At 38.7% G+C, this 21529-nt stretch overlaps 2 protein-coding genes across 3 annotated transcripts; one reads left to right on the top strand and one right to left on the bottom strand.

Moving 5' to 3' along the window:
* Positions 1 to 242: 242 nt before the first annotated feature.
* Positions 243 to 16149, bottom strand: LOC145737939 (ATP-binding cassette sub-family C member 4-like). 2 transcript variants are annotated; one of them, XM_081992781.1, is made up of 11 exons: positions 16008 to 16149; positions 10159 to 10311; positions 8119 to 8349; positions 5719 to 6146; positions 5510 to 5666; positions 4868 to 5452; positions 4145 to 4813; positions 3756 to 4092; positions 1576 to 1726; positions 1288 to 1518; positions 243 to 1202 (listed from the first exon to the last, which is right to left on the bottom strand). In XM_081992781.1, the coding sequence occupies exons 4-11, from the start codon at positions 6140 to 6142 to the stop codon at positions 289 to 291; spliced, it is 3468 nt and encodes a 1155-aa protein (XP_081848907.1). In that variant the 5' UTR covers positions 6143 to 6146; positions 8119 to 8349; positions 10159 to 10311; positions 16008 to 16149; the 3' UTR covers positions 243 to 288. The 2 variants fall into 2 exon arrangements, with proteins under 2 accessions (XP_081848907.1, XP_081848906.1); XM_081992780.1 differs by lacking the exons at positions 10159 to 10311; positions 16008 to 16149 and adding an exon at positions 8468 to 8704.
* Positions 16031 to 17991, top strand: LOC145737958 (uncharacterized). Its single transcript, XM_081992818.1, has 2 exons — positions 16031 to 16267; positions 17087 to 17991. The coding sequence occupies exons 1-2, from the start codon at positions 16031 to 16033 to the stop codon at positions 17552 to 17554; spliced, it is 705 nt and encodes a 234-aa protein (XP_081848944.1). The 3' UTR covers positions 17555 to 17991.
* The last annotated feature ends 3538 nt before the right edge of the window (positions 17992 to 21529 follow it).

The following is a 21529-nucleotide window of genomic DNA, read 5'->3' as shown; positions in this document are numbered from 1 at the left end:
CGGACCAAAGGATTGCTCCATCGGCCGATTTTGTTTCCCGGCAGCGAATTGATCCTGACGTCACAGTAAAGTCTTCTAATCGGGCAATCTCCTACTTGATGGTGACGTAAAAATCGTCACCAGCCCGAGCAGATACGGGCAACATTGCGCTTATGGGATTAAGCAATCCTTCACTATTTCCCGTCCTTCCATCTGGATGACTATCACCACGGTTGCCAGAACTTTATAAGTAAAACAACGGAAACTTAAAAATTCGTTTATTCGTTTCGTAAATTAAGTAGATAATTACTAGCCCCTATTCAAGTAGTCTGTCAAACCAGCTTGTTCCACCATTTTGTAAAACAGACTGTCGCGATTGGCCAGTAACGTGGCAGGAGCGTCAAATTCCTTAATTTCTCCCCTGTCCAACACCATAATCTTGTCCGAATCCAGGATCGTATGCAATCGGTGCGCTATAGAGAATATGGTGCAACCGACGAAATTCTCCTTGATGGCGTCATGCAACATGGCGTCCGTTTTGGGGTCCATATTGGCCGTAGCCTCGTCCAGGACAACGATTCGGTTTTTGCGAATAATAGCTCTGGCCAAACACACCAACTGCCTCTGACCGGAACTCAGAGCTGGGGCGTTTTCATTGATCGGCATCTCCAAGCTGTGGATGCTGTCCTTCAAGTGGACTTGTTCCAACAGCTTCCAGATTTCCTCGTCCGTGTATTGGTGGTACGGGTCGATGTTGGTTCTGATGGTTCCGGTGAAGAGCACCGGGTCTTGGGGAATAATTGCAATGCACTGCCTCAGGAACTCGACAGCTACGTGCCTAATATTTACTCCATCAATCAGTACGGTACCGTCCACTTCGTACAGTCTGAACAGCGTGGAGAGGATGGAGGACTTACCAGCACCGGTACGACCGCAGATACCAATTTTCTGGCTGGGTAACACCTCAAAATTGAGGTTTTTAAGCACCAGTTCTTTGCCGTACGACAGTGACACGTTCACGTACTTCACGTGACCCTCGACTGGCCAATTGTCGATTTTGCTGCCCTGTTTGTTCTCCTGCTGCAGTTCGGTGTACTCTAGCGCCCGCTCCACTGACGTCATTTGGTTCTCTAAGTCGGCCCAGTTGCGCACTCCCCACTGTACAGTGCCGGAGAACATAAATACCTGGGTTAGAACCAATCCGACGTTGCCAGCACTAATATCTGTATATAAACACATACAATCAACAAAATTTAAAAATCAAAGCGTCATGACAAATTGCTGACGTAACCGCGGACAGTTACTGACCGGTTTCAAAAAACAGGAACCTAAAAACCACCATAACGATCAGTAGGGAACATAAAGCGTCCAAAAGGAAACCGAAAGCCCTCGAGGTGCACGTGAGCATATAATGGGCGGAAGTGTACAGGTCCTGGTGTCTGTCAAACTCTTGTCGTAAAATGTTTTCGGCCTTGTACGCCCTGATGGTGGTCAGACCTTCGAGGGAGGCGTTCAGGTGGCCCACCAAAGGGCTGCGAGCTTGAAAATAGAGCGAAAATGAAACATAAAAACCCACAGACATTGACATCTAGTTACTGGCAGCTTCTAAACGTTTCAAACTACGTCCAGTGGGCAAATACATTTTTCGCACAATAAAAGTGATGATAAAGAACACCGCGGTGGGTATCAGGAACCGCCAATTCACCAAAGAAATGTTAACCACCACCCCAATAATTTGCACTGTAACCTAAAAAAAAAAAGTTAAATAGGATGACGTCACAAATTTTTCTGCCATCCTACAGTAGTCGGCAATAATTCGGCCGATGCACGTCATTGACGTTTAGATTCGTCTACTCAAAGACCCAAAACTAGCGGAAAATTCACTTAAGAAGCTTAAAACATTTCATTTTAGTCAGATTTCGTAGTTTCCAGACTGAAAGACTTGAAAATTGACTTAGAAAAGATAAAAATTGTGCTTGTAACCAGTTTTCATGCAAATCGAGAGATTTTAAAAGAGAAAATTAACTTGAAAACATAAAATACTACTTTTTCTACAATTTTTCACTGCAAATTCATAAAAATTAACTTGAACACCAAAAAGTGACTCTGAACTAATGAAAAGTAGCATCAGAAGCTTAAAAAATTTGATTTTAGTCAGTTTTCGTAATTTCCATTCTGAAAGACTTGAAAATTGACTTAGAAAAGATAAAAATTGATTTCAGAAGCTTAAAAATTGTGCTTGTAACCAGTTTTCATGCAAATCGAGAGATTTTTAAAATAGAACTTGAAAACATAAAATACTACTTTTTCTACAATTTTTGCAGTCAAAAATTCATAAAAATTGACTTGAACACCAAAAAGTGACTCTGAACTAATGAAAAGTGACATCAGAAGTTTAAAATTTGCATTTGGAGTAAGCTTTCATAATTTGAAAATAAGTTTCAATATTTTAGTCTTGAAAATAGTTTTAGATACAGGACATAACAAAATTGTCTTTTGTCAAAATTGTCTAGAAAACTAATTTTTCGTCCTTTTTATTTGCTTTTAATTTTCTTCGAATTCTGGACTATTTTTGGTGCTTCAAAACTGCTTTTAGCTTGGAAAATCGAGAAGTTATTGACATAGCAAACTTAAAAAACAATTTTTACATTCTGCATAGACTTAAAATGGCATTCCAAGCTTTGCCACTATTAAATCGACTTCTAGACACCTCAGTGCTAAAAATTCGGGTATTTCTTAATAAACTAGACTGTTTTTAGTGTTTTAAGGCTGTTTTCAGTGCCTCAAATCGAGTTTCAAGACTATCTTTACAAAGTTTTTGACTTATCAGGCCTAAAAAGCCAGTGTGTCCACTGACCATAGATTTGAAAATGTTATTTCAAGCTTCTTCTCTATTAAATTGACTTCTACACTCAATAGGTGCAATAAATTGTAGCATCTCTAAGAAATTCAGACTGTTTTTAGTGATTTTTAAGACTGAAAAATCGGGTTTAAGACTATTTCTAAAAGTCTAAAAGTTTCTTCAGTGACAAAAGTAAAAAATTTGTTAGTAAAAAAGTTAGTGTTGAGAACTAATTTTTAGAAATAAAATAGTCCGAAAATTTAATTTACTTCTAGACTTGTTTCAGTCCAGAAAATTGAGTTGTACACCAATTAAAGTCCTGTTGAACTCTCTTTAGTCCTAGTAAAATCAGTTCTAGCCTTAAAAGTCAACTTTTAGTAGTAAAAAATGAGTTTCATGCGCAATACAATCTTTGTCTTGATTTCCGGACTGTTTTTAGTTCTTGAATGCCAGTTTCAGACACTCAACCAGGATGGCAGTCTGAGAAAACTAATCATAAGACTATTCCTAGTAGTAAATAGCAAGTTTTTAGAATATTCAGTACAAATTTGGACTCTCACAAGTCTTGAATGTTAAATTGAAATTTGGAGAACTGTATCTTCCTTAGGAAACGTTTTTCAGAAAAATGACATAATGCAAGTCAACAATGACACTTAAAACTGGACCACCCTGTATAGAAGTTGACGCAATTTTCTAACAGAGAAATTTGACTAACAATACTATTCAATGTTGAGGTTTATTTTATAGTTAACTCGTTTGTGCAAGTCTTCAAAAACCAAAACAGCAAACGGTCAACTCTAGCAATCTGGCACACAACTCAAACAAACAGAATTGCGTTCATTTAATAAGCGCGTGTGAGAAAGAGAGAATACGATGTACCGATGACGTACATAGCTCCCATTAGTGCCGACCACTTTAGGTTATGTCAACAAACCCGAAAACACTCGACCAAAGTGTACGGCAGAAACTCGTCAATGTTGATCAAATCTTGCGCGAACCGATTCAGCACGTTGCCAATGAAGTGAGTGTCAAAAAATGACATAACCGCATTGATTACGGTCACCGACATGACTTTGTGCACCTTGATCGAGGCTCTTTTGCAAAAGTCGAGCAACATGTACGCCCGGACTAATACCAGCAAAGAGGCCGTTACTATGGTAATGGAATACCATTGAATGTAGGACTCTTTTTTCCTGACAGTGTCCAGGAATTCAGTTGAGTTGGTTTGATTCGCAATCTTTAAATCCACTTCCTTTTGCTGTTGATCTATCCTGTTGGTTTTCGTGGTTGAAGCTTGTAAGACTGTAGTATGAGTAAACCTACCACATTGCTATCAGTTTATCGCTGGCAGTTTCGGTCCCTTGTGACAAAACGAAGAACAGAACAATGGTGAGCCCCACGCATATTCCTCCACCATATTTGATGTATTTGCCGTATACCCTGAAACTTACATCACCCTTTTTGGTCACCTCCTTGTAAATCTTTTTGGCTTTAGTCTGTTCAGTTTCCAGCAGAGTCAACTCTTCCTCATCCTTACCACCCTCATCCAATAACTCTTCCTTGATTTCCTGGACAGTTTCAATGACCTCCTTCTCCATTTCGTCATCGTTACCGACAATTTCTGTGAGTTCCTCCATGCTCATCTCGGTCGGTCGTCCCATCGATTTGATCTTGGCGTTTTGCATCACGATGACGTTGTCCGCGTCCTGGATGTGGTGCACCGTTTGCGACACCAACACCACAATTTTGTCCTTCAGGAATTTCCGTATACATTCGTTGAAGATGTGATCTTGAACGTGCGCGTCCAATGCGGTCAAAGAGTCGTCCAGAAGGTATATTTCGCTGTCTTTGTACACGGCTCTGGCTAGATTTACTCTGGCCTGCTGACCTTTACTTAAATTGATCCCGTTATCAGCCACTATAGTTTGGTCGCCATTTTCCAACAAATTCAGGTCGTAAATCAATGCGCACACTCGCACCACTTCTTGGTACCTAAAATTTCAGTTCATTCCATGCAACCTATCAAGCAAATTGATCAACCCTAACCTAGCTTCGTTGTACTCCTGTCCGAACAGAATATTCTGCTTGATCGATGAAGGAAACAACCAAGGATCCTGGGAAGCGTAAGAAATTCTACCCCAAGTGCTCACCGAACCACTTTCCAAAGGATAGTCCTGCAGAAGGGCTTTGAGTAAGGAACTTTTGCCGGTTCCCACCGCCCCCGTGACGATGTTAAGGCCCGAGGTGATCGTCAAGGACACCTCCTGCAACGCCAACCTTTTGTTGATGGCCACCGTGGCGCTGTTCAGCTGTAGCCTTGGTGATTTGGTGGGTTCGTCGTGGCTGTTGTCTCGTTTCAACTCGTCAGCCTGTAGTACCCGATTGATCCGCATGATGGCGGCCACCAACTCGGCCGCCCTCGACATACCAATTGGTATGGAGACGCCCATTATATAGCGCAGGTTGTTGAACAAGTTTGAGACGTAGAAAATTAGTTTGGCGTCCGGGATGTAACCCATCCATAAATAAGTTACTAGGAGAATGTAGAAACCAATTTTAGTGGCAATAATACCACTGACTACTATTATAGTCCGGAGGTAGAAGGCTATGCGCATGATACTTATTTCTTTCCTGTCAATGGAATGGAAGTGTCAAATTGCCGTTAGGGGAATTAAAAGTGAAACTCACCGTCTTTTTTCGTTCACCCTGCCACTGAAATACTTCTCCCAAGTGTAAAGTTTGATGATTTTAATCGATGACAAGATCTCCTGCATTATTTGGAGACGTTCGTCCGTCATTTTTCCCACTTTTAACCGCAACATCGTAATACATTTACCCAAATACACTAAAATATCAAACTCTTGTGCAACTGACATCTGTCAGTTTAAACTACTTACGTTGTACAGGAATGATTCCAAATAGAAACGTGATCCCGATCAAAGAAATCCATCCCATTCTTCCAATCAAGAGATAAATAATGAACGCGGACGAAATAATCCCGATCCACATATCGTTGAACATCCAAATGGACGACTCGAACACGTGAACGTCTTTGGTGATCAGAGTGACCACGTTGCCCAAACTGATCTCGTTCAGGGCGGACGGGGTCAGTTTTAACGCTTTACGATAGAGCAGAGAGCAAAAGGAGGTGCGTATTTTAATGGCAAACGTTTGTACGTAAATAATGTAGTTGTGCCAAAAGATAAAGTTGAAAATGTTAATCCCAATCACCACCGCTCCGTACAGATAGAATTCGTTTTGGGTGCAGCTGTCCTTTGCTTTGAAGCAATTGATCAAACTGCTCATTGCGTACGGCTCCATCGCGCTAAAATTCATCAACAAAACATCTTCATTCTAATTCCTATTCGGTTATGGAAACCACTGACAAGAAGAGAGAAACAATTAGAAAGATAGTGACAAGTCAGGAAAACATCAAACGGGATGTTTATCAATTTTAGCTTTTTCCAAAAGTGTTTCAAATGTAATTTACCGATTTTTTAGGATTGATATGACATTTTACGGGTCACGTGACTGTTGTGGACGGCCGTCAGCCTAATTTTGCAGTGTTGCCGGCTTCAAATTTAAATTACCACCATCGAGTGACGTGTTTTAAACAATTTCAGCTTTTCCAACTGTCTAAATGTAATTTTACAGACTTTTCATGGTTGAGACGACATTTTTTTAGGTCACGTGACCGTCATTGAAAGGTGTTAACTTGCTTTTACGCTGTTGCCAGCTCCAAATTTGAATTATCCCGGTCACGTGACGTGTTTTGTACATTTTTAGCTTCCTCGACTATTTAAATGAAACTTACACCCGTTTGAAGGTTAGAAACGACATTTTCCAGGTCACGTGACTGTCTTTGATAGATGTCAACTTGCTTTTACACTGTTGCCAGCTCCAAATTTGAATTATCCCGGTCACGTGACGTGTTTTGTACATTTTTAGCTTCTTGAACTGTTTAAATGAAACTTACATTCGTTTGAAGGTTACGGACGCCATTTTCCAGGTCACGTGACTGTTGTGGACAGCTGTCAACTTGTTTTTACGCTGTTGCCAGCTCCAAATTTGAATTTTCTCGGTCACGTGACGTGTTTTAACAATTTTACCTTTTCCAATTGTTTTAAATGTAATTTACCAATTTTTCAAGTTTGACATGACATTATACAGGTCACGTGACCATTGTAGACATCTGTCAAGCTAATTTTGCACTGTTGCCAGCTCCAATTTAATTTAATTTTTGAAATCTTGACTCTGGGTGAAGGCGCCAAGTTGTTTAATAACGCGGCCACGTAGTTGGCTTTTTAACGGAGCGCAGCTCCGTCACCTGACCAGTTACGGCAAAAGCGTAAATAAGGAAAGTTGCGGCAAATTTCATTCTCTACAAGATCGTATTAGAGGGTTTTGGCCCTTAGGGGTCTCCTCGAAGAGTTACAAGGCAAAAAGTGACCGCGTGCGAAAAACTTAATTTGGCAACATAACCAAACCAAACGAGAGCTTTGCAACCGTAAATACCAATTAAAAATTGAAAACCAAGTCGTTTGGATCGTATTTTAACTGAAATGACCGGAAAAGATGCTTAAAAAGGCCAAAACTAACCAGTAAACAGTACAAAAGAGCCAATTACGCTGTTGCGGTTATGTGTCCTCCAGGCATTATCCCTGGAGGACACATAAACGTATCGTTTTAGCCGTTTGATGTTGTTATTTGTCGAATTTCACTCTAAAACCGCTTTCCCATTCACTTTTACGGTTCCACTCGTAAAAAACGTGAAATTTTGTTTTTTTCTGGCCATTTCGAGTCCAATTTCAGCTTCAAATGTGTCCTCCAAGGCTGAAAGACGAGTTCCAGTTGACAGTTTTTGAGAAATTAAAATTTTCATTAATGCATAGAAGGAACAGTTGTCTGGAGAACCCACACAAATTTTTTCAAGATGTAAAATTAAATTTATGGAATTTTTTACATAAATCGTTAAACAATTCGTTTTGTAAGCCGAGCTTAATTTAAGTGTGGGACTGTGACAGTACAGGTGAAAAAAGTCACACTCTAAACCACACTTAACTTAAAAGTACGACGGTGCAAATGGCGGTTAGATGTCTTAAATTATCTCATTAGAATGCATGACAAGTTTGACAGTTGTTTTCGCAATTTTCTGGTAAATTTCCAAAAATAGAAATTGTCCGTCCCGAAAATTACCGCTGACTGTCATATTCGTTTTTCAGTTACAAAGTTTTCTCTCTTCTTAACCGTGGTTTTCTCTGTATAATTTTGAAATATCCAGTATAAAGTAGACTTACATGTTGAATAGCTTATGGGTGAGCAGAATCAAACCGATAAAAGCGTACTTAAGACCGAATCGATCCAAAATCAATCGGGCAAACGACGGTTTGTCCTTCAAATGTTCGGTTTTCCATCGGGTTTCGATTTTATCCCCGCACCTGTCTGAATTTAGCGTTTTCAGGACATCGTACAGATCCTCTTCCTCCAGATCCTTACGCAACGCCTTGTAGAATAATTTTCTCGTGTACCTGAAAAATGTCATCCTCTACAAAATTGTATTAAGGTACTTTTGCATTTAAGAGCCTGAATGACCAATAAAATTGACAGGAAAAATTACTGTATGGAGAGTAATTTTTAAAAACTTACACGAAAGTTAACCCGGACAGAAAATTGGCTTTTTCTTTAGGGTTCTGTTTCCGCACCTCCTTTCCTGTATGATCCATGTCGCTCAAAAACACACTAGTGAGTTAAAAGGCTCATATCTCACACTTAATACCGGAGCACCTTTACTGCACCACTTTGTGTTGTAATAAAATTGTATTAAACACCACTAGCCTGGTAAATATATGAATAAATGACTTGTGGCCTGTTCGCAAATGTAAGAGAAAGATGCCGACACAATTAAGCTTAAAGACTGGAGATAGTATTGTTTGAGCACCATTTGTTGATCTTAAGTTTTAATCGGTTATAGAAGAACAAACAAACGGTTTTTTCCATAATATCTCGGAAACAGTTAAAGTGGGTAACAAGTATGATTTTTACTTCAATGTCGTGTAAAACCTTTTCAATTTAAAATAAAAATCATCTTACATAGCGCAGGGAAACCAATTAAACCCACATGGAATTAAATTCAAGTGAATTAGGAAACATTTTATCAATTGGCTTGATTTAAGACTTTTTCGGCGATTACTTGGAGAAGAGACCTTCATCTGAATACGTCTTAGAACAATACAATTATTTAGGTAAATACGGGTAATAAAAGGAAAATTGTTAGAACTAAACAGTCTAAAAAGAACAATGCTGAAAGGGATTAGTATTGTATTTTAACTCAATTATTTAATACTTTTTTTTTTCGCGTTGAGGACATTTTCTACAAATATTCACTAGAGATTACGCAAAATTTCAAATTAAAGATTATATAACAGCTGGTAAAGTCCGTCCCAAAACTAGTGGCAGTGACGTAATAATTAAGTAAAGTCTATTGCACGTGAACTGAAATTTGACGTCATTGACGTAAGACAATGTGTCATCTGATTAACATGTTTAAAAAAACGCACCGGTGTCACGTGACCAACTGTCAATTGTAATTTTGACATTACAATTATTTTCGTTTTGTGTCACGCAAGATAACATTGAATAGTACCAAAATGGCGGTAATTATCCAGTAATCCACGCAGTCTCAGAAAAATTCTTTATAACTCGCTTATTTGAAACATTCTGTATAGGCACACCGTATAACAAAAGTAAGTTATTGAATGGGGCTATCACGTGACGTTGACCGGCCTAAGCTAAGTTGTACCATTTGACCGCTAGAGGGCGTCAAAGTTGATTCGTTTTTTTCGGATATTTTCATGAATATCTCGAAAACGGTTTGAGTTAGGGAGTGCAAAATTATGAAAATTGATCAAAACATGAAAATTGGTTAAAAAACTAAAAAATGAGCAAAATTATGAAAATTGATCAAAACATTGATTGGCACTTTGATTAAGCAAAATCCAATATGACCGCTGTTAGTATAGTACGCGCCCAAAAATCCCAAATTTGAGTCAAAGTTTCGTGCACTTTTCCAAAAAATTGTCTATATCTCGCTTATTTGAAACTTTCTGTAAAAACACACCGTATAACAAAAGAAAGCAAATAAATGGGGCTATCACGGGACGTTGACCGGACTAAGCTAAGTTGTACTGTTTGGCCGCTAGAGGGTGTCAAAGTTGACACACTCATGTGTGTCACATTCATTATTTACACTTTTTTGTAGCTTCTTGAATGAATGGTGAATGAAAACTATTTCACCAAAATCGCTCACAAAAAAGTGCTTCCCACGAATGAAAACTTACGATTAAATACGGTCCTGTAAGGGAAGAGGAGGCAAAGGGGCGTACTTGGCCAGCCACGGGCGCAACCTGTCTCGTTGATGTCTTCATTAGGGACCCCCGACTCTTTGACGCCGCTTTGTCGAGGCCACACCAACTGCTCGTCATCATAATCGTCTACAAAATAATAATAACGTTATTACAACCCAAAATTGTGCACCAATAGTTAGAGAGAGTGTCATGAAGACGTCCATGATCTGTTGAAGAGTTGCCTGACATGACAACACTGGATTCAACAAAAGCCAAGTTAATGGACCATTTTCCTAGGAAAACCCCCCATCTTTCTACTTTTTTTTAATACTTCTATAATACGATACGAAAGATTTACAGGCTGGGGTATAAAAGGTATCCAGTTGTTAGAACACCCATTGGTTTTGTGACGCCACGCTTCAATATCTCTGTACAAATGGTGACTTTTACAACAACACTCATTTTTGTTTTATAGTATTATCTACCAGGGAAATTTAAGTGTTGATCCCCACTAAAAATGCCTAATTTCCAGTACAACAAGTGGAAATTAACGTAAAGTTTCTGTGTACAGTGTTGCAATTTAGCATAAACAGATTGGAACAACGCTAAAACTCTTCCAGTGACAGCTCACCTATGTCTTCATTGTTACAGGACTGGTTTTCCGTGAAACTGACTTCAAGCTGTTACATCCTACACCCAAATGGGCCAGGCCCATAATTCTAGACTTTTGTTTATGGGCATCTTTTGTACGAGATAGCGTGAAAAAGGGATTTCTAGAGAATTATATCGCGTCGTAAAATTCGAACAAAAAACGTTTTTTTGGACAGGATTGATTGGTAGGAGAGATTCCCCCATCAAAACTGTTTTATCAAAAACCACACCACAAAACAAGAATTATTATTAAAATCTTCGGATATAAACCCTCGATTTAACTACAGTAGACATATAAAACGACTATAAATATTTTCCCAAGCTGAAAAATTCTTGGCAGCTGCACCTGAGAAAGAGATATTAATGTTTTCCTGTAGTATTTTAACTTGGAGCTTATAAACGTTTACTGTTAGATTATACATCATTTTGCCTTATCAATTTTTTTTTCGGTTTTAAATTTAGAACACACTGAGTGAAATTCTATTAAAATGTCTCGATGGCGGACGTGATGATTAATATGGAAGCAGTCATCAAAAACTCATTTGCAAAGCTTGCACAAAATTTGTTCTAAGAATGGTTATTTAAGAAGACAATGATTGGACAGTAGACGCCATTTTGTTTTTAAGCACTTTTTATTGGGATAGTGATTGGCGCTTACAGGGTAGTCAAAAGAGGACTCTTTAGGCTACAAATTGATAAAAAGAACCACCCTGTAGCTCATCAATTAACAAAGTTATGGTTAATCAAAATTGGAAATTTACTATTTTGACGCCATTTTGTTTTTGAGCACTTTTTATTGAGACAGTGATTGGCGCTTACAGGGTAGTAAAAAGAGGATTCTTTAAGCTACAAATTAATAAAAAGAACCACCCTGTAGCTCATCAAATAACCGAGTGACAGGGCGAAAGTGGATAAACTTTTTGGAAATTTATAGTTTTGTTATTTTTGACGCCATTTTGTTTTGTTTTTGACGTTTAGTGACAGTTTTATTATTGCCTGACAGCTGTTAAGTCATTAAACGGTCCCGCGAAACTGAGAAAATGTCAAATAGTCGCGTTTCTTTGATGAATCACGCCGGAAACCGTTATTTGCAACTCTGCGAAGTTAAATTTGACAATTGTGACGTTAAATGACAGTTCAAGGCGTTAGATTTGACAGTCATGACACTATACAGTGTGGCTTATACTACTTGTTATCACTATTAGAACTAAACGAGTAGTGAGATGAAACTATCAAATGCAGAACAATTTCAAAGAAACATATTTTTTTTTATTTTACGGTTTTACGGCCTTCAGCTGCCTGGACTATTCGGCAAACAAACAAAAGAAACATATGTTTGCGCTGAATAAGTTTTGACAGTTGACAGCTGTCAAATGACGTAACCGACATATCAAAGTGTCACTTGGCCTGACAAATGTCAAATTTGATGGTCTATCAAGGTGTAAATACACAAGGTAAAACTGTTTTACATTTGATAGTTTCATATCTCATTGCTGAATGAGTTTTAATAGTTGTAACAAGTGTCATAACTGTCAAATTTAATTGAAATGTCATTTTACGTCACAACTGTCAAATTTGTGTTATTCTATTCACCCCCCGGCCATTGGGCAACATTTTAGTTAGAAACTTAAACTTTGAAGCCCTCTAGCAGCCAAAAAGGAGATATTTTTGAAAAACGTCTTTTGAAAGTACACCAAACACTACTTGATGTATATTTTAAGTAATCAGTACGTAGCTAGTGACTCAATTAGCGCTAATGACCGTGCATAAGACTGCAATAAGAGAAACAAAAAATTCTCTATAACTACACACAGCATCGAGCGTGCACTTTAAGCCGATAATTACTCGAGGTCCGATGGGTTCCTGAGCTAAAACTGACATTATGAAGCCCAAATCGCCCTGTCATTACGGCCTGGCATCATAATTGGGTACCCCATAATGGCACGACTCAGTGGCGTACTAAAAAATCAACAGAGATTCATTTCAAGCGGCGTTAACATATTCCATCGTGACCGTTTTCATCGATAAGCGAGTCGAAGAAACGTATGGGCGTTTACTATTAAACATACCACGTCCGTATGCATACCTAACACCTTTATTTATGGTCCATTTTCGTTGTATTGTATGCTCTGGGGCCTTTTACGGGTATTCCCTGTGTCGGAGGTGCTGAGAGTGTTCTATGTGGTTTACAGAAAAAAAGCATTTACCAAACCACCAACCTTGATCTCTTACCGTTCTTCGAGATTAATTAAAACCACAGAAATGACGTCCGTTACAGTTTTCTTTTTTTTTATACGCCACTGGACACCAAACCATCCATCCTTACAGCCCCAGGCTACGACTTAACAACTTAATTTCAACACTGGTTCTGAGAACAAAAGGAACAAGACAAAAGCCGCTCATGTAGTTCTTTTTTTTTGTTAACTTGATTTATCGTCGTTGATTAGATTGTTGGTTTGTTTAGGTTCCGGCAGAGTTTTCAAACACACAGTGGTTCAAACTTTGAATCTGGATAAAGTCAGTCCTTGGGGCCTATTTCAGTGAAACATCTGGTATGGAAATAGCTGCAAATAGGCTAGAAATGCAGTTAGACGGAATTAAATCAATATCTCTGGAACTAAACAAGTTAGAGACGTCATTTTTGTGTGGAATTACTAGGAATACTCTTTCAGACAGTGTAGAAATAGAGCTAGAGAAACACATATGTTGGCTAAATTGACATGGTATTCACAGTCAGCGTAGTGTTAAGTGACGTTATCTGTTTCACACAATCAGCACGTACCATCAACATCCGTTTGTAATAAGTCGTATGTGACTAATTTCCATAAAGTTTATTAAAGGAACCGGCTTGCATCTTAATTGGCCAAACAAGACTGACCATCATCGCTAAAGAAGAAAAGAGAGCGGTTACAAAACAATGCTCTAGACAAAGATGTCAGACAGTCATGTGATCACAGGTCTGGTTTTCAACTCAGAAACAGTAAATGTCAAGTTTTATTGGTTGAATGCTCACGTGACTATGACGTATTCTGACTTGTGACCAATGGATGTAGTAGTTGGAGATTCTCTGTGCGAACCGACCTCACATCATCCTGGAAAGACAAACTACTGTCACTTCTGGAGATTAGTTTCAATCACACAAACCGGGTGTATTGAATAATATGGGCCACCATGGGATGTGGGAACCAGTAACAAGGATTTTGCAAGTAATTTGACACGGCGACAGGTGTGCGCCCTTATATACAAAGCATCAACCCTGCAAAAGGCAATACAGATGTCACATTGACAGGTCGTTATTATGAATATAATGGAGGTGGTTCTAAGCCCGGATACGCCAATGGAAAAAATCGAAAGAAGCACCATAATACAACAATATCATAAAAGAAACGGTCAAAAAAACCACGCAGCTGCGGCCATTGAAAGGGCCCCAAGAGCGAAAGACATAGTACCACCAGACAAGGCTAGAGATAGGGGGGTTAGAGTGAGACGGCGTTAGCAGGTACTCTGGGCGGCCTGTCAGCCTCTTCCCAACACAACTTAATCTTAGTCTCGACCGTAGAGCGGGAAAGATTCGATCGTCGTTTGTTTGCTCCGGTCAGCTGATCGACTTTAGTACCCGCCGACTCGACGAAGAGAACCCGATTGTTTTCTAGTGCTTGTTTTGTGTTTTCCTATTGGATAATGTGACTGGACTATTTTGTTTTACTGCACAGAGTAAGTATTTTGATTCAGCAAGAAAAAGAGTATTACAGTCATGCTTGAGGGCTTCCGTTTCCAAAAGGGAGTGTTTGAAACACTAATTGGCACATAAATCACCACCAAACAATAGATTCGATGCCTGGTTGTCATTGAACCAGAGATTATCTAGATAGTACCCAAACCCATAAAGAACCACTACCTGCTCCCTTGATTTTGTTGAACATAATACTATTTGGTCCAAGAGGGGAGATGAGAAACATATGGCCACCGGAAACATGAAAATTGAACCTTTTTTCTATGCCAATGACAAATGGGTTTTTTTCTATCTACCAGGCCTGAAAACTGACTTTTATTCCTCACTCAATAGCCAATGAAATGGGCTTTCTAAAAATATAGCTCAAAATTAACCCAAATTATTTTTGAATAAAGTGGTCTTTCTGAAAACTCAACTGTCACTCTTGTTAGGCTTAATCAACCCTCGTAAATTTCGGTTAACACACAAAAGACCTATTCATAAAATTGACAGACGTAGATAAATTTAGACGTTGCCGGCGCGTAGCAATGTGTTGGAGAGCTGCTTAAAGAATTCACTTTGTAAATGTATCCAGACTAACGTCACAATCAGTTTTAAGGATGTTTCTGGGGTCTGTCCCTAATTAAATTTCCTACAACTTTGCTCTCTTACATTTTGTTGCTATCGCTTCACATAAATCAGATATGATCAGTTGATATGTTACACACTACAAACTCTACATAGTTGCCTCATGATTTTAAGAAAATTCGGTTAAATTACTGTTTTCTCAACTTCAGCCTATACTGAGGGTATTATTAGAAAACTAATCAAAAGACTGTTTAGGAATTGACATAAATTATACCAAATCGATTAAATGATATTCCATTGACGTCATTAATAATTGCAATTCAGAAAACGTTAGAAACGTGTCTCACATGTGGTTTCGTAAATTTTACAACGTTGCAATTTTTTTTTGCAAGGGTAAGGTTGAAATTTTCGCCCTTGACCTTCTCAACTTAATTATTGCAAAATCTGCAGCGCTATAAGATAGCAGGATGTTTGTTTATGCAGCAGTTTTAATAAAGATAACCACTTTTTACGCTAACTTTCAAAATCTTGGGGTAACCGTGATGTGGGTCACGTATGCTACTGGAAAATCATTATAATTACCAAATGACTAGGAAATTTTGACAGTGGCGTTCCAAGCTAAGAAAATATCCACCTCCGTTATGTTGTTAACATAAGCCCTATTTGCTTACAGAGAGTAGTTTATGACTGGTCAAGAAAAGCAGCTTTCAGCTAGCTGCCTTTTCTTGACCCGTCACAAACTGTGACTGACTAAAATGTACGCCACTGTTAATCATTTAAACACTCTCTACATTCAATAAGGTAAAAAGTTTGTGCTTAGTTTCTTCTCTACATTACAACTTTAAGCTCAAAAACCCAGTAGAGGGAATTGACTTATTTTATTGGGACTTACGGATCGTTTTTTTTCCAGTCGTTATGTGGTCCACCATGCTACCAGTGGCAGCACTGGCTGCAGTCGTATCTGGTATACCTTGCGAAGAAGCCCGTTTAAAATGCGCCTACAGAGAGGGCTGTGGTACTGCCCTGAAGCACTACTTGGTGGGGTGTTCAGGGGTGTTACAGAATGCGGAATACTTCAATCACTGTCCCCAAGTTTGCTTCAATTCTTTGATTGTTTTGGTGTCAACCCAAGAAGGCAAAGCTCTAATGGAGGTGAGTAAAAATGCTTAGTTTACAGTGGGTATAGTTTCTGATTGGTCAGCGGAAAGATGCTTTTCAAATTCAATGCTGTGATTTACGGAAATACTGCACGTGTACCATAAGAGTGTTACATTAATCATTCAAATAGTCACTTGAAGGAGAAAGTTGGATTTAAGCCAACACTCCTTTGAAGTGTCCGATTTAATTAAAGCTTTAATTTAGTTGCTAAAAATGCCTCTAAAATCAAAATCTCAAAGACTTAAATTACAGCACTGTATCTGCAGCTTTCTACCAATAGATGTTAATTATTCAATACTTTAAGAGCATTAAATAGATCAGATTTTGTTGTTTGCACTTACTTTTATAAGCTTTCTCAGTCAGGGAGTCAAGGTTGGAAATTACCTCCTTTTTTTCTGGTTGTACCTTGCTAAAGCTGTTGTTTAGGGCCCCTTTTTGTGGTTGGGACGTTTTGGAGAACACGCATCACTGATATACTGTAACTTAATTTAATTTACTAGATTTTAATTCAAGAAAGCCCCAAAACTTTCAAAAATAAAATAGGGTTATGTTATTTAATAAACGGACTAATGTCAATAATGTCAAATCTGTAATCTGTCATATTTGATAGTAATGTAGCTGAAGGCCGTAAGGCCGATTGATAGGGATGGGTAAATCATTGAATTAATTGTAAGAACTGGAACGATTTCTATGAACTGCTTTCCAAATGGAGTTTGGCCCTGTCACTCCTTAATGAGGCCCTAAAGGGCAAAAACCCCTTAATGCAATCTTGTAGAGAATGAAATTTCCTACAAATTTTAATGTTTTTTTCAGTGTGAATGCAGTGACGCTTACTGTGCTGATCAGAAGAAACGCACTGAAGTTTGTCGACCAAGCGTGATGCGTACCTTGAACGAACCCATAATACCGTGCACAATCGCCCAGGAAATTTGTAACGCTGACGCCGAATGTTCGATGGCCTTTGACTATTATTGGCGCTACTGCAAAGCGATGTTCCACGGCAAAAAGTGCACCCCCAGGTGTCACAATTCGATCAACATTCTGCGGAACCGCACCAAGGCGCAGAAACTGAAAATGTGCAAGTGCGACGGCACCGAAGGCTACAATTGCTTCGGCATCCAGAGGAACATGGACAAGTTGTGCTTCCACAATCATCGTCACAACGTGACCAAAGTGTATGCGGACGATACGCCTCGCGTGGTTGTGATGTCGTGCGGGACTCGAACAATCCTAGCACTTTACATGTGTTTTGTGACTTTACTGGTGCTTTGGACGCGGTAGTGTACTCGCGTAGATTATTCTCACCTACCTCGTCTGCTCCACTCAGTATTTTAGAATTTGTTCCCTCAGACTGTGATATTACTTAGCAAAAAAAGACTGTTACAATTAGCTTCTTATCAACCAAACTTTAGGTCGAGTGAAAAACCCTTTTACATGTAATCTTAAAACCAAAGAAGAGCTTGCCGCTGTATATAGCTTTAAATTATTATATATATTACATAGAGTTACACACACAAAAAAATATATACAGGCTGGCACTTCTTATATACCTAATTGACATTTTCTACACACTGCCTACTTAATTAAACTATTATTATTATTGTTGTAAATATTTGTTTCGTACATAGACATTCTTGCTGATATTTAGACTAAATAGGATTTTTACATAGTACATATGGAATAAATAATGAATCAATAAAGTGGTTTATATAATAATATGTCGATGGCCTGTTTATTATGATATGGGCACATTCTTCCGAATCAACTGGTTTTCATATCTTAAGGTCACACTCAAACAACAAATAATACACTTTGACACCGCTTTTCTCCCTGACTGTACCAAACATAGCTGTCATAGTAACCAAGTTGGCACTTGTCAAATAAGAACACCCTGTCATCTTAAAAGAAACAGAAGAAAAGTGATAGTTTGGGGATTTTTTAAATTGTACTCGGGGAAATCGAGTTGACAAATGTGGCGTGACATGTGTGACGTGTATTTTGCAATTTAAGTTTGTACAACTGTCTAAATTTAATTTCTCAATTTTCCAAAGTTTAAACTGCGTTTTGCAGGTCACGTGACTGTTTTTTACAATGTCAGCTGACCTTTACAGTGTTGCAAGCTCAAAAATTGATTGGATAGAACATCTATTTATTATTTGCTTAAAATTAGGGAAAGTGTAGTTATTCTAGTTAAGACTTGAGGCATTTTAGCCATTCAATCATCTAACGAATATGCAAAAACCATCGATCTTATCATTATACATATAAGTGACCTTAATTCAAACCAAAAGCCTTTTGGAGCGTTTAATTGAAGCAGAATAGAAAGTAGTCCCCTTAAGGAGTATAGACAAAAAAAAAATGAATGATTAATGAGCTACTATTCGAATGTCTGAAACCGTTATTATAATTTATATGTGGAAAATATGAATTGGGTGGGTAAATAATGCACAACTTAATCCTCTAGCAAACAGTAAAAAAGGACACCCATATGTCGCGTCATAAGGTAAACAAAGAAGCCCCATCAAAAAGGTTGGCAATAATTATTGCCTCCAGTGTTACGCGGGTAACCAGATCTTTCTCGCACACCACGTGTGGTACCCCTATTCTGGCCGGTACCATGATGAAGAGATTAACGGAAGGTTCCTTTGATTGCAGTACCTAATAATAATTGAAGCAGAGGCTGTTGGGGGGGGGGGGGGGCCAGTCCGTTGCACAACACACAAAACAAGCAGCCTAATTTATTTTAAACGTTTTTCGTTAATTACTCAATTCCCAACGTTCTCCGAAATTTAATACCGTTGAACTCGCTCAGTCACCATAGGCGGTTACCGAATTCTTTGTATTTTAAGAATATTTTGAAAATTTGACAACATGCCCCAAGAACACAGTGGCGGCCATTTTGAAGCACCAGAAAGTAATAAAGTTTTTCCAACTTGAATTGAATGAAAAAATGCATAAAAAGTGTGAAAACAACCGGAAATGTTGCTTGCACATCTCCAAGACTAGTTTTAACGCTAAAACGATGCAAAAAGCACAAAAAAACTGTGATTTCTAAGTACCTTTTGGTGTATTCATCAACGGTGTCTTGTTGTGGCTAGGGTTAGCCAACATCAAATGATCAAACCCATTTTTCTGGAACAATCTGAGCAGTAGCACTTGCACTCATATGTTGGGAACACTGTAATGAACTTTTTGAGGTACTTTTCATCACTAGAAACCCACTTTTGCCGGATTTTTTGAGTAATATTACAGTGGAAGTCAACGAACCCGACTTGACGTCACGTACTACAAATATGGCCGTCAGCCGTCAGCTGTCACAACTATTAGGGATGGGCGCTCTGGCGTATTTAGAGTGTGGGCCAACATATTAGTTTTATGTGACTGACGCTAGAATTAAGGTTGTTTGGTCTAAAAATATGTTTATCCATGTTTGTGAGTGGTTATAAAAAGGTAACAAACTGTAGCGACGTTGGTGGTCGGCCACTTGATACATGTTTTTTTTTCAGGGGATTTAATTGAAACTTACGACTCTGTTATGTCATTTTTGACCAAATTGGCGACAATTTGGCAACTAGGCAACCTGCACCCAAAGTGTCATCATATGACAGGTAGAACGTTTTTTGTGACTGTCTTCAAGAAATCTTACAACCTTTTGATGTAGAGTATAGTAAAACAGTGGGCCAAAAAAATAAGAGTGTAGTACTACGAGACTAAAGCTAAAAGCAAGCGGTTCGGCGCGGGGCGTATGACAGGCCCGTGCCCCGCCACACACGAAGCCGACCGGAGACCACCCGTGAGAGGCGGCCCCCGAAGACGAGGGGGGACGCCCTGGGCGACCGCGACGCCCGTCAATGGGTCGCCCCCAAGGACACGCTTCTCCAGTTGAACTAATTACCGTATCGCGGAAGAATGACCGTTGACCATCTACACCAAGTTAAAAATAGTAAACCACCTAACACTATTAACTGTCAAATTGTCAGATTTGACTCCTTGGAGGACAAACATTTTAGTTTATGTAGGCTGTTTTTGGGTGGTCAAAATTTAAATTTTGATAAAATACCCGAACGACTGGGGCATCAGCAGATGTTTCTTATCTTTTCACGTGCATTCTAACGGCACATCCGCCTAAAGATATTTAACCCAGATAAATGCCAATCGTTTATCTATAAATCTCAACTAGATACGGGGACAGAAAAAGAACGGAAACTAGGTCTTACAAATGCTTTTTTGTACGTGGTACACTTAAGTACCGGAAATTCTGACGAAATGTGATCTGGTTGCGATTTACCAGATTACCAACACAATTTGGGCGTTTCTGCTACTACGGTAGAATCAGTGCAGGATAAGTCAGTTTGCACCAACGTGGCTAACCGAGAATTATTCAACTATTCAATTCACATACAAACACACTAATTTTGAACAATTTCCAAGCGGAAACCGTTTTACTCAGACACAATAGGGATTTATCAAACGCAAGCCATACAAAACAAATGTTTTGAAAATCCATCCGTTACACCTCTATTGAAATGCCAGCACATTACTATACGTTGACAACAGACAGATGACAGTTTGACAATTTTTAGTTAGGTTAGGTTAGCACATCAACAAGTTTTCGTTTTTTTTAGGGTTTTATTGATTTTTTTCACCAAAACTGGATTGAAAATCGATAATTTAGCTGTCCGGAAGTTGTTTTCCACTAAGTGTTACGGTACGGTCAGTGTTTTAGTGGTTAAAGTGATGGTTTTAAGTTTGGTGCTGCCTGTACAGAAGGTAACCTCTATTAGTTTTTGCTGGTACTGGTACTTTTAAATGGTAAGTTTATTTGCCTTAAATCACTGTTTATAAGCAGCTTTTTTGGACTATGCATGAAACTATATAACGTATATAGTGCGTAAAAGTCAACGAACCACAGTAAACCGATCAACACAAATGCCTAATTAACTTGGCTGTACGCTTTTCAAGTATAAAACGATCATAATATAGGCAATACAATCTCGGATTGGTTTAATTAAGCTCAATTTGCATATTCCGCTTGTAAAATTCGTGATTTAAAGTGCAGTAATGTTACTTAGAAACTATTTTAAGTGTAGCTCCCCACTCTTCTGTCTACTGTCAGAAAATAGTAGAGATGTGCATTAGTATGGGTTTTTATCAACTTTTTGGTGGAAAAGTCATAAAGTGCACTCTATTTTATATGAGACACCCTGTATATGATTACGACAGTCGTCAGCCACCTGGGTGACGAGAAAAACACCT

This window comes from Ips typographus, linkage group LG14 (assembly GCF_016097725.1).
Source record: "Ips typographus isolate SLU linkage group LG14, UJ_Ityp_2.0, whole genome shotgun sequence".
NCBI lineage: Eukaryota > Metazoa > Arthropoda > Insecta > Coleoptera > Curculionidae > Ips > Ips typographus.
Note: the sequence above shows the minus strand (reverse complement) of the source record. Positions and strands in the feature narration are given on the sequence as shown.